The sequence below is a fragment of the Sarcophilus harrisii genome, chromosome 6, assembly GCF_902635505.1.
Source record: "Sarcophilus harrisii chromosome 6, mSarHar1.11, whole genome shotgun sequence".
NCBI classification, from domain to species: domain Eukaryota; kingdom Metazoa; phylum Chordata; class Mammalia; order Dasyuromorphia; family Dasyuridae; genus Sarcophilus; species Sarcophilus harrisii.
The window spans coordinates 98,025,241-98,037,276 of NC_045431.1; the positions used below are offsets into that span (position 1 = coordinate 98,025,241).

The 12,036-nt window shown below is 32.5% G+C and overlaps 1 protein-coding gene across 6 annotated transcripts in view; it reads right to left on the bottom strand.

Annotated features, from left to right (window-relative positions):
* The window catches only part of CBR4 (carbonyl reductase 4), a 49,074-nt gene that overhangs the window by 28,409 nt on the left and 8,629 nt on the right, over positions 1 to 12,036 (bottom strand). For 2 of the 6 annotated variants that reach the window (XM_031943913.1, XM_031943914.1), the window contains exons 4-5: positions 9,112 to 9,246; positions 857 to 1,039 (exon numbers count right to left, since the gene is read on the bottom strand). In XM_031943913.1, the coding sequence (XP_031799773.1) occupies positions 861 to 1,039; positions 9,112 to 9,246 (314 nt within the window). In that variant the 3' untranslated portion in view covers positions 857 to 860. The other 4 variants (XM_031943912.1, XM_031943915.1, XM_031943916.1 and 1 more) reach the window with 3 other exon arrangements.

The window sequence follows — 12,036 nt, forward strand, 5'->3', positions numbered from 1 at the left end:
ATGAGAAAAAAATTTGTAAGGTCATTAACATAGTTCCTAGCACATAATAAGCACTTGATAAAGTACTTGTTTCTTCCTTCCCTTCTCAAAATAGCATCAATCAGGATAATCATCTAGATATCTGCAAGACATGTTTTCTACTTTTTTATTCTGGCAAAAAGGTTAACTAAGGAAAGGTCAAATACTGAGTGAAACAAAGATAATTACTAGAAAATGTTTTTTCTCAAAATGGAATCCTGTATCATTATAATGACAAAATGTGGCTCCAAAGAGTTGAGAAAATATAGCCACCTTTCCTTTTTACTGCAGAGATGGGGAACTGAGTGTGGAATGTTGCATGGCTCTTGCAAATGGCTAGTTTTTTGTTATTTATTTTTACTGAACTATTACTCTCCCCCCATCTTTTTTTTTTTTAATTTCTTGTTGCAAAGAATAGCTCAGTGGATGTGGGGGAAGGGATATATCTGAAAATTAATGTGATGTAGAAAAAAAAGTTATTAATAAAAAGATTAAAAAAGAAAATATGTTCTCTCATTTAAATGCACTAACTAATAACCAAATGGTCACAACACTATATATAACTCAATAAAGGTTTCATCGTTTGGAAAATGACTATATATTATGCATTTGATGGCACATGAGACAACCAAAGAACTGATTTCATATCTGCTGAGTATGAACAGGGTTAATCATCATCCCTGTTAGTCATACCTGAACACATAATCACCATAAAATGAACTTTGAAAAAAAGGAATAACAAGTTATTTTATAGATTTGATTATCATCCATGCAGGTATGATTCAATGGTTGATAACAAAATTAAATATAATCTTATATTATTATTACTGAACAGTACCACTTTACAAAGCAAGCTGTAATCCACCATCTACGACCAGAACATGTCCTGTAATATATGGAGTTTCCAGAAGAAAAACAACAGCATGTGCCACATCTTTAGGTTCTCCAAACCTCCCAAGAGGAATATTTTTCTTTAACTGTTCTTCTTTCATATCTTTCGTCATATCTGTATAGATAAATCCTTTAAAAGAAAAAAAAAAGAGTTGTTAAAATTGAATTATCACTATTAAGATATGAATTTAAACTGTACTTAACAAAAATTAATTAGTTCATATTAGAGTAACTCAGGAAATCACAGATTTACAAGTTACTAAATAATTAAGTCTATGTCCTTGTGATAGCAGCAGAATCAGATGTTGTATCAACTTGAGGCAATTCTTTCTATGCCATATAAGGGAAAAAAAAACCTTCTGGTCATTACTGGTTGTGATATTGTTTGTCTCAGCAAAGAGTTTAAAGTTAAGAATGAAGTAATTTAATGAATTATAAAACAGTTTGCAAAAAAAGCATGTTCTAAATTGAAGTCTCAATTAAGGCAATAATAATAACTTTAAGCATTATAGAATTTAATCTGAATAAAAATGCATACAAAAGGGAAAAATACTCCCCTGAAAATAAATCCAAAGATCAGTAATTTATTTAAATGAATTCTATATAGGCATTCCACAGATATACAATTATACCTAAAAAAAAAAATCAGAAAGCAATAAGGATCTTGTAAAATTAGACTAGGACATTAGATATGAGAACAAAACAACATCAGAACAAATGAGAACATCAGAAGATGCTAAGCATTAAATAATTCTTTTTTTTAATGTTAAACATGGTAGAAATATGTTAAATCCAATACATGCATACATATCTATACAATAATTTTGCTGTACAAGATCAGATCAAACCAGAAAACAAAATGAAGAAAACAAAATGCAAACAAATAACAACAAAAAAAGTGAGAATGCTATGTTGTGAGCCACACTCAGTGCCCACAGTCCTCTCTCTGCATGTAGATGGCTCTTTTGATCACAAGACCATTGTAACTGGTCTGAATCATCTCATTGTTGGAAACAGCCACATCCATCAGAATTGATCATTTGTATAATCTTGACATTGGTGTGTACAATGATCTCCTGGTTCTGCTCATTTCACTTACCATCAGTTAGTGTAAGTCTCTCCATTCCAAGTCTCTGAAATCATTCTGCTGATCATTTCTTATAGAACAATAGTATTCTATAGCATTCATATACCATAACTTATTCAGCCATTCTCCAATTGAGGGGTATCCATTCAGTTTCCAGTTTCTTGCCACTACAAAGAGGGCTGCCACAAACATTTTTGCACAAGTGGGTCCTTTTCCCTTCTTTAAGATCTCTTTGGGATATAAACCCAGTAGAAACATTGCTGGGTCAAAGAGTATGCATAGTTTGATAGCCCTTTGAACATAATTCAAAATTGCTCTCCAGATTGGTTGGATCTATTCACATATCTACCAATAATGCATCAGTATCCCAGTTTTCCCACATCCCCTCCAACATTTATCTTTTCCTATCATCTTAGTCAATCTGAGAAGTGTGTAATGGTTTCTCAGAGTTGTCTGAATTTGCATTTCTCTGATCAATAATGATTTGGAGCACCTTTTCATATGACTAGAGATGGTTTCAATTTCTTCATCTGAAAATTATATCTGTTTATATTCTTTGACCATTTATCAAATGGAGAATGGCTAATTCTTATAGATTTGGGTCAATTATATATTTTATAAATGAGGCCTTTATCAGAACCTCTGAATGTAAAAATATTTTCCCAGTTTATTGTTTCCCTTTCTAATCTTGTCTGCATTAGTTTTGTTTGTACAAAAACTTTTTAATATAATCAAAATTATCTATTTTGTGATCAATAATGATCTCCAGTTCTTCTTTGGTCACAAATTTTTTCCTCCTCCACATATCTGAGAGAGAACTATCCTAAGTTATTCTAATTTGTTTATAATACCATTCTTTATGTCTAGATTTCATCCTTATCTTGATATTCAGTGTTAGGTGTACCCACACTAATGCCTAGTTTCTGCCATGCTAGTTTCCAATTTCCCAGCAGTTTTTGTCAAATTGCACTAAATAATTCTTACCAAAATGATTTCACTTCTTTTTTTAAAGTTATCCTAATATTTTAGGTTTAAAATGTAATTACTTTCTATTCTTGATATGAGAAATGAATAGTATCACAATCCTACTAAACTTTAATAAATTGTTCTTCATGAATTGTTGTGGCTAAAAATTTCACAAGTCACTGACCAATCTTCTGGTGATCAGCCTCTCTGCATTTAGGTAGGATGACTGTTGAGTTGACAAGTCACATTAGTCAGTGGCCAGGCTTGTATTCAGTTCTTTCAAGTTTAGTCTTACCTGCTAGAATCTGTCACACAGACTTTGGTGGAAGGTTAGAACAGCAGGAAAAAAACAGAAATATAGATTCCATGGTAAACAGAACTAAGGACTTACAAGGAAGATCATGGAAAAGAGAATATATAAAGGGAAAGGTTACATTTCATAAATTACCTTAGAATGAAATGCAATAATCAATCACAAAAGCTGGAAAAAACTGACTAAAAACTGGACAAAAACTACACTTAACTCCATACCTACAAAGACTTGTTATACATTCCTGAACTATTCTTTAACTTTTTTCATTTGTAATTATCTGCTACCTTCTTAAGCAGTTTTTGAGGATTTAATTATGTATTGGTATTTTTAGTAAGTATAATAATTCTTAAATACATTGTACAACAACAGTTGTATCTGTAGTAGAAGACAGGGGTAGTATAAATAAATGAAACCCAATTATCTTTATGTGAAAGACTAACAATCCCTTTATTACTAATTCTTTATCATAGCTAATAATATGTGCGTGTGTATATATAATATAAATAGCAATAAAATCCAGTAATTAGCATATATGAAAGCACCTACTCTGTGCAAAATAGTGTTCTAGGTCTAACAGGTCTTATATCCCAAAGAAATCAAAGAAAAGGATAATGAACCTATTTGTGCAAAAGATTTATAGCAGTTCTTTTTATACTGGCAAAGAATTGGAAACTGAGAGAATGCCCCTCAACTGAGGAATGACTGAGCACTTGCTCATTTGTGGTAAATGATTGTGATGGAATACTATTGTGTTGTAAAAAATGAAAAGGATTTTTTTCAGAAAAACTTGGGAAGAGGTGTCTGAACTGATGCAAAGTGAAATGAACAGAATCAGGAGAGTAATGATAACTGTGAAAGCTACTCTGATCAAGACAATGATTCAAAACAAATCCAAAGACCTATGACAAAAAATGCTATTCACCACAAGAGAAAGAACTGGTTAACTCTGAATACAAACTGAAACACATTTTCTTTATTTTTCTTTGGGTTCTTTTTTTCTGCTTTCTTTCACAACATAGCTAATATGGAAATATGTTTTTCATTACTTCCCATGCATAACTTGATTGCTTGTCAAAAAGGAGACAGGGGAAGGAGGGAGTAAGAGAATATTTATTCCAAAAATTTTAATGACTTTTTTTTAACACATAAATTGGAAAATATTTTTTAAAATACGTAATTTTTTAAAGTATTATGCCAGGTACATAAGGAAAAAATTCCTGTCCTTAAGGGCTTTTAGCTTAAATTGTGAACAATATAAGGAAAAGGAAAATCAAATGATACAAACTATATAATCAAATCTTAAATCATTGAAAATGAATATTTTTAGAGGATTCAAATGAAAAATTTTATAATATTAAATATAAGAATATTATATATATTAAATATAAGAATATAAGAAATCTAGACTTTTTTCCCTAAAGACAAAAAAAAAGTAAAGGCTTTTATGTTTTAAAACATTTTTATTTTCAAAGGTGCTTATTACTGAAAAAATCATTTCAAATTTATCAGAAAAGTCTAATTAATGTTTTAAATGCCCACTCATCTTTTTTAGCGCTCATAGTTAGAGCTGTTTTCAAGTTTAATTTCAATGTGACCTCATTAATCCACTGCCCAGGTGGCTTAGCATTCAATTAGTCTTGTGTACTGAGTTCTCTCTGTCCTTAAAGCTCTAACTGTTTTGGTCCTTGTCACCATAGCCTATTCCTACTATGCCCAACTAAGTCACTTTGGGAACTATCTTGGGCATTTAACAGAATCAGAGACTCATACAATTTAAGAGCTGAAAAGCACCTAGGGAGATCATCTAGTCCAATCATCTGATTTTATTTACTTGATTTGATAATTGAAGGACAGGGAGAATATGAGAGATAGAGGGCCAAAAAGTCCTAGGTTCAAGTTCTGTCTTTGATATATACTGGCTTAAGCAAATCATTTAACCTCTCAATGTCCTCAAATAGCTCTCTAAGTCTGTAAATTACAGACTCGGTTTATTAAATAGAATTTCTAGTCAGATCTGTATTAGTATAGTGAATTCCCCAAATGTAAGTTCCCCATACTGATAAAATTACTGGTCCAGTTCTTGTACCAGTACCTCTCAAAAAATGTTTATACTTAACCATATACAGTAAAAATAAATTACTAGCCAAACACTACTGACTAAAAAAATTATAACCATTTCAAATGATTGCACAAATGTATGTATGTATATATATTTATATATAAAATCTTTCAATATTTCTGTAGTCTCATTATAATTTTCATTCTTAATAGTAACAGAGTACTTTATGGCAGAAACATCAAACGCACACCAGCAAAACTCCTCAGATTAAAAAAAAAGCAACTGTGAACCTTAACAAAATAAAAATATAATACAACATAATGTTAATTTGTGGTTTCCTAAGTCAATAACTGGCAGCAGAGCTCTCTTTCTTTTTGAGTTTGATACTTCTGCTCTCTGGCATTAATTTACCAGTCTACTTAACCATGATCCAGTCATTGGATACATGGGTTGCCAAACCTTCATTTTATACATGAGGAAATGCAGACCCAGAAAGGATTAAATGCCTAACAAGGATCACCCAGTTTTTGAAAGCCAGGGCTTTCTATGAGTATAGGGTTCTTTCTTTCAATATTATCTTTCCTTTAACCTAATTCTTCTAGGAACAGGGTTTATACTATTCCCCTTGGAAAATGGCAAGCTGTCCCAAATCTGGGCCCTAGACCCTGCTGTCAGGCCTTCTTGTTTATGATTGAATCACCTGAACTTCTGCTATTTGTCTGCTCTACTCTCCCAATACCATGCCCTATATACCTGCTCTCCACAGCAACTCCATAGGTATCCATAAACTCTGGATTTCTTGCCCAGCCCAACAGGGATCTTCTTAATGTTTCGTTCTTATTTTCTTCAATCTGGCCTGTTGCTATGATGTCTTAGTGAAAGTTAGTTAGCAGAGCATAACCTCCAGAGCAGAGGATTTTCTCATATGCCATACTTTGATTTTACATTTGAAAAACCATGAAATCCACAACCTTCTCTCTTATACCCAGGCAACATTTACAATGGATTACAAATCACTAAAAGTAAACCTAATATAACAGAATCTCAGCTTCACTTAAATTCAAAGCTTAGGGTTAGGTAAATTAATAGTTCCTTATTTTACTCATCCTATTAGCATGAAATTTTTTGTCTCAAGTTTTTGTCACATTAGGTTACCTATCTTGTATTTATTGTACTTCTCTACCATGCCAAAGCACTTCTCTACCTGGAAGTTCACTACATTCCTCTGGCTCTTTGGTCAATTCCTCTTAGACCCCCTATTTTAGGGAAAGTACCCAGGGCAGTCATTTTCACTCCTTCACTTTTTTGGGACCCTCTTGATTCTCCAGACTTTTTCTACCATACCTTCTTGCCCCAACCCCTCCTGCTTCTCAACTCCATTTTACTGTTATCTTCCATTAGCAAGTTCCTTAAGGGTGGGCAATATCTTACTTTCTGCTTATATTTGTGCTTAGCACAGTGGCTGACAAACAGTAAGCACTTAATGAATACATGTTGACTTGACAAAAAAAAGACAAGAAATAATCCCCAACCAATGAGGCTAATATTTGTCGTTACGTGACAGATGAGCAAGGCCAGCTTAGGAGTAGAGAAGACTCCGTTTCAAGTTGTCTTCCATTTCATGCTTACCAAGTAACTAAAGGTAGGTTGCGTTATCTGCCCCAGGGAACTCCCAGATGATCCTCTAAATCATAGCTGTGATCTTGAACTAAAGCAGAGGAAGGTTTAAAAAAAAAAAAAATGCTAAAATGTTTTTCTCTCTCTGCCTCAGTGTTTTCAACTCTAAAATAGGGATAATACTAGCACCTATCTACCAGAGTTGTTGTGAGGATAAAATGAGATAATTGCAAAATGCTTTACAAACCTTAAAGTGTTTGTTAAATGCTAGCTATGATTATTGTTACTGTTGTTATTATGATAGCTAACAGTAACATATCAAACATCTGTTTTACTGGCTCAGTAGTACAGATTGTAACTTTTTTTTACATTCATCAGAAAGTTTAGTTTTTAAAACACATGAGGATCTGGGTCTATGAGCAGTGACAATAATGCAATATAATAGAATGCCATACTATTTGATACACCAAACAGTTCAGATGTTAAATAGCTGTTCCTTTTGCCTAATCTCTAGTAGAAATGTCTTTCAAGTAGTCAACACAAACATTTTCTACTTTTACAAAGCTGGAAACTAAAATAACCTCATGGGAATAAAAGTAATGTTGGTATAGAAATGTTTCAATTAATAAAGAAATAGCCGCCAAAACAAAGTACAGGATGTCTCTCATGTTAAATATTTCCCAGATGATAAGATTTATCTAGTAAGAAATTTATAATTGCTTTAAAAGTAACTTCAAGTTAAAAAAAAAAAAAAACTCAAGCATTCTTAACAAGTAATTATTCTTTGTGCAGTCAACCCTATGATTCAGAGAATGATATGGCACTTTGTGGATTAGTGATGCCCCTTGTTTTTCTTCTTCCTCCGTAAGTGCTTTCTGGCCATTTCACTGATAATTGCTACTTACATTAGCAAGGAGCAGGAAACACAGCTGACATTTTTTTTTAAGATGTTCACTTCTCATGCAATATGAGGCTGTCTAACAGCCTGCCCCAGAATTCTTGAAACTTTCTATATATAATTAGTTTCCCTACCACCCAACAACATACCTAATCAAATCCCATGTTTTATACAAAATTTCTTGCTGTTCAGTAATAATAATATTATAAAATATGCAACAAATATTAGGGAAAGACCTCCAGAGAACTCACTGTCCTCCTGGGATTATAGCAGATGTTTTTAGAGTAGCAGAGAAGAGCATCTAATAGACTTATAATTACTCAATTTTTAGTTAATAATAAATGTCACATATAGATTTCCCTAAAATCTCAGAAAACAATAATAAAGTTAATCTATAACAGCCAATAATCCACTTTCACTCATTTTTCTGAGGTGTAATATTATATGACTGGGGAAATTTTTTGTTTTACTTACTAAATTATATAGATTTGGACTGATTCAAAAGAACCCTATATAAAAATTAGAGAACTCCTCCCCACAAAAAAAAACAACATAAACCATAAACACATTATTTTGAATAATTTCTTATAGGCAACCAGTTTAACAACTAAAGTGCTGTCTTGAGCACTAGTTTTACTGGTTGACCTTCAATCATTAGTGAATCCTAAAGTAAGGGGAGTACAAGTCCATTCTGTCATATTAATCTAACAAGTGAGTTAAAAAATAACAGCTGTCCAATACATCTCATACACTCAAAATCAATTATCTTTAGTAGTCAAGAACAAAATATTTTTGGCTAAGTGACATTATGACATTGAAATATTCGCTTCAGTTTAAATATCATTTCTAACCAAACTTTTTATCCTTCCTAATAAACTATAAAAGGACTTTATCTTTATAGTCATCAATACAATATAGTCAATACAAAAGAACAATTATGCATTTAACAAGGATTGGTAGAAAAAAAGGAAAAGAAACTGAGAAGAAGAGAAAGACAAAAAATCAGATGTTCAGCACCTGGAAAATGGCAGACAAAATCAGTAAAAGACAAAAGAACATATATTTTCATGTTACAAAAATAAATATGAAAGAGATTTGATTTGTCAATATCATTTCCTAGAAAATGTAGAACATTCTTCCAAAGATTAAAAAAAAACCCAAAGACTCAAAGAAAAAAAAGTACAGTGTTTTTCTTCCCATTACTATTTGTGTGTGTGTGTGTATGTGTGTGTGTGTTTTCATATCCATAAATTTACACTGACCTGGGGCAACAACATTCACTCGAATTTTCTTTCTTGCTACCTCTTTAGCAAGAGAACGGGAGAAACCAACTAATCCTTCTTTGCTAGCACTGTAAACGCATTGGCCAGGATTTCCTTTTAAACCTACAATACTTCCTGTACAAAGAGAAAGAAAATATTTTTTTAAAAATTAGTGATTCATTTGTTAATTCAGTTAATTCTAATTGGAAAACTTCAAAAATTTTAGAGTATATTTTAAAAATTAGAAATCCTGATGCTTTTCTCATTAGGAATAGTATTAACTTAGAGCTGAATTCTGCCCTAAAGTAAATATTGACAGCTCTGTTGGGCCAGTCCTTTGCTTGGTGCACTCCTGCTTGCTCTCATGGTTTCACTTATTAGCTGATTGCCATGACAGCAGAGACCATAAAAGTACAGCTGATAGTAACGACTTCCATGGAGACAGGTTGACAAAAGGACAGTTCTGTCTGTTAGCAGAACCCTAGGGAATAAGTGGCCGATCACTTTAGGACAAGCACTGTAAGCTCTCTCAATACATCTCTCACCAGTGGAGTGGAAAGAGCACTGCCTTGGAGAGGGAGGATCTCACCAATCTTAAGCAAGTTACTTAACTTCCCAGGTCTCAGTTTCCTCATTTATTAAATGAATGATTGAATTTGATAACCACTAAGGTCTTTTCCAGCTCTATGTCTATGATCCAAGGATCCTTGGGGACAAAAAAGGAAAAAAGTAGATTATATGAGAATACAATTAGTTGAATTAAAAGACTAAAAATGGAAGAATCAAAAAAGTAGTGTTTTAATGAATCAATGTCAACTAAGAAGAAACTATCTAATGGCTTTTCCTAGGCTCTTCCTATGTTCTTAACCTGTCCTATTTAAGATCTAAAAGGTGGGAGGAATAGTTAACAAACTAGCCATATAATCAAGTTCTAAAATCCTTGCAAAGAACAATGGCCCAAACCTAATAAGACAAAATTTAATATACAGAAATGCAAAGTCTTACGCTCAGCTATGTAAGTACATGACTTAGACAACAGATCATATGAAAAAAGACTTTTGAGAAAAAGTTGTAGTGAGTTGTAATAGCAATTTGAGTCACCAGTAGATGGGTAATGAAGGTTTAAGAGTAGAAGAATTGAATTCCGAAAATTTGATCCAAAAGGTTAAAAAAAGCCCCTGAACAAAGACTGACACAATGAAAATTTTAAGAAGGATGGCCTGGAGTAGATAGAAGTGAAAGACAGCATGATTATTAATTTTATGTTTAATTAATTAGTATGTTTATACCAACAACTGACTTGATTTCAGCAGTGTAGAAATTTCTTACCAAAGCCCATGTATACAGAGCAATGGGTGAGAGGCAAGATTCAAATGGGGGGCGGGGGGGCGAGGGGCGGGGGAGTCTTCTTGACAGCAAGGAAGAAAGAAAAGAGCACCTATTATGTGCCAGGCACTATACTAAGCATTTTACAAATACCTCATTTGAAATTCATAATAATCCTGGGAGATGGCTATTATTAAAACAGCCCCCCTTTTTTACAGCTGAACAAAACACTGGCAGACAGAAGTTAAATGACTTGGGCAGGATCACACAGCTCCCCAGTCCTGAGATCATACTTGAACTCTGGTCTCCCTGTCTTCTGGCTCTGTGATAGCTTGCTGCCTTAATATTTAATTGTTTAATTTAAATGAATTTAATTATAAATTTTAAAAAAAATTATTATAACTTTTTACTGACAGAACATATGCATGGGTTATTATTTACAACATTATTCCTTGCACTTACTTCTGTTCCGACTTTTCCCTTCCCTCCCTCCACTCCCTCCCCCCTAAATGGCAGGCACTCTTATACATGTTAAATATGTTATAGTATATCCTAGATAAAATATATGTGTGCAGATCCATACAGTTCTCTTGTTGCACAAGAAGAATTGGATTCAGAAGGTAAAAATAACCTGGGAAGAAAAACAAAATGCAAGTAGTCCACATTCATTTCCCAGTGTTCCCTCTCTGTGTATAGCTGATTCTGTCCATTATTGATCAACTGGAACTGAATTTAATTATAAAATTAAAGAAGTCTTAATACATCTAATTTTAGATGTAGAAACCGATTTACATAAAAATAAAATCTCAGTTTGGACTGGCTAACATGAGTTCATAAAACTTTGTTTGGATTTTTTGGTTCAGGTCTGTGATTTCATTAATTCTCTCTAACAAGGAACTCATTTGCAACTTAAGGCTTATGGTCACTGAGAAGCTAAGTATCAGGCAGAGGGTTCACACAGCCAGGATATATCAGAGACAGGAAATCTGAATTATAAGTTTATTTTTTTAAATGTATTTTATTATAAGAAGCTATAACTTGTATTATCTGTAAGAGTGTCTCTAGATGATCTAGTTTAATAGATATGAAGGATTTATTTCAACTGTATATAGGTATACATCTTTCTAACCAACAGATAGAAAATATATTTTTTCTATCTAGAGTCACTGATCATATAAAATGGTCCAAGGGCCAAGGGAAAAAAAAACACCTAATTTTTACTGACATTTATTTATTTATCCACCACTGATTAAGTACCTATTATATATAAAACATTGGTAAATGCTAAAGAAGAGGGAAAAAATAATTATTGAGAGAAAAAATATATAAAATATCCTAAGCACCAAAATTTAATATTAACTGAGAATTTTAAAATTCTGTTTAATAAAAACAACAAATTATATTATTTAATTTCTGGACTATAAGCTTCTTGAGGGAATACATATTAATAATAATATTAATCTTTGAATTCCCAGTGCCTTACACAGTGTACTACACAAATCAGGTGTTTAATAAATGCTTGTCCAGTGTTTTTGTTTTTATACTACTATGTTTAATTAAAGAACAGGAATAGAGTAGAATCACAGGATCAGAGATTAG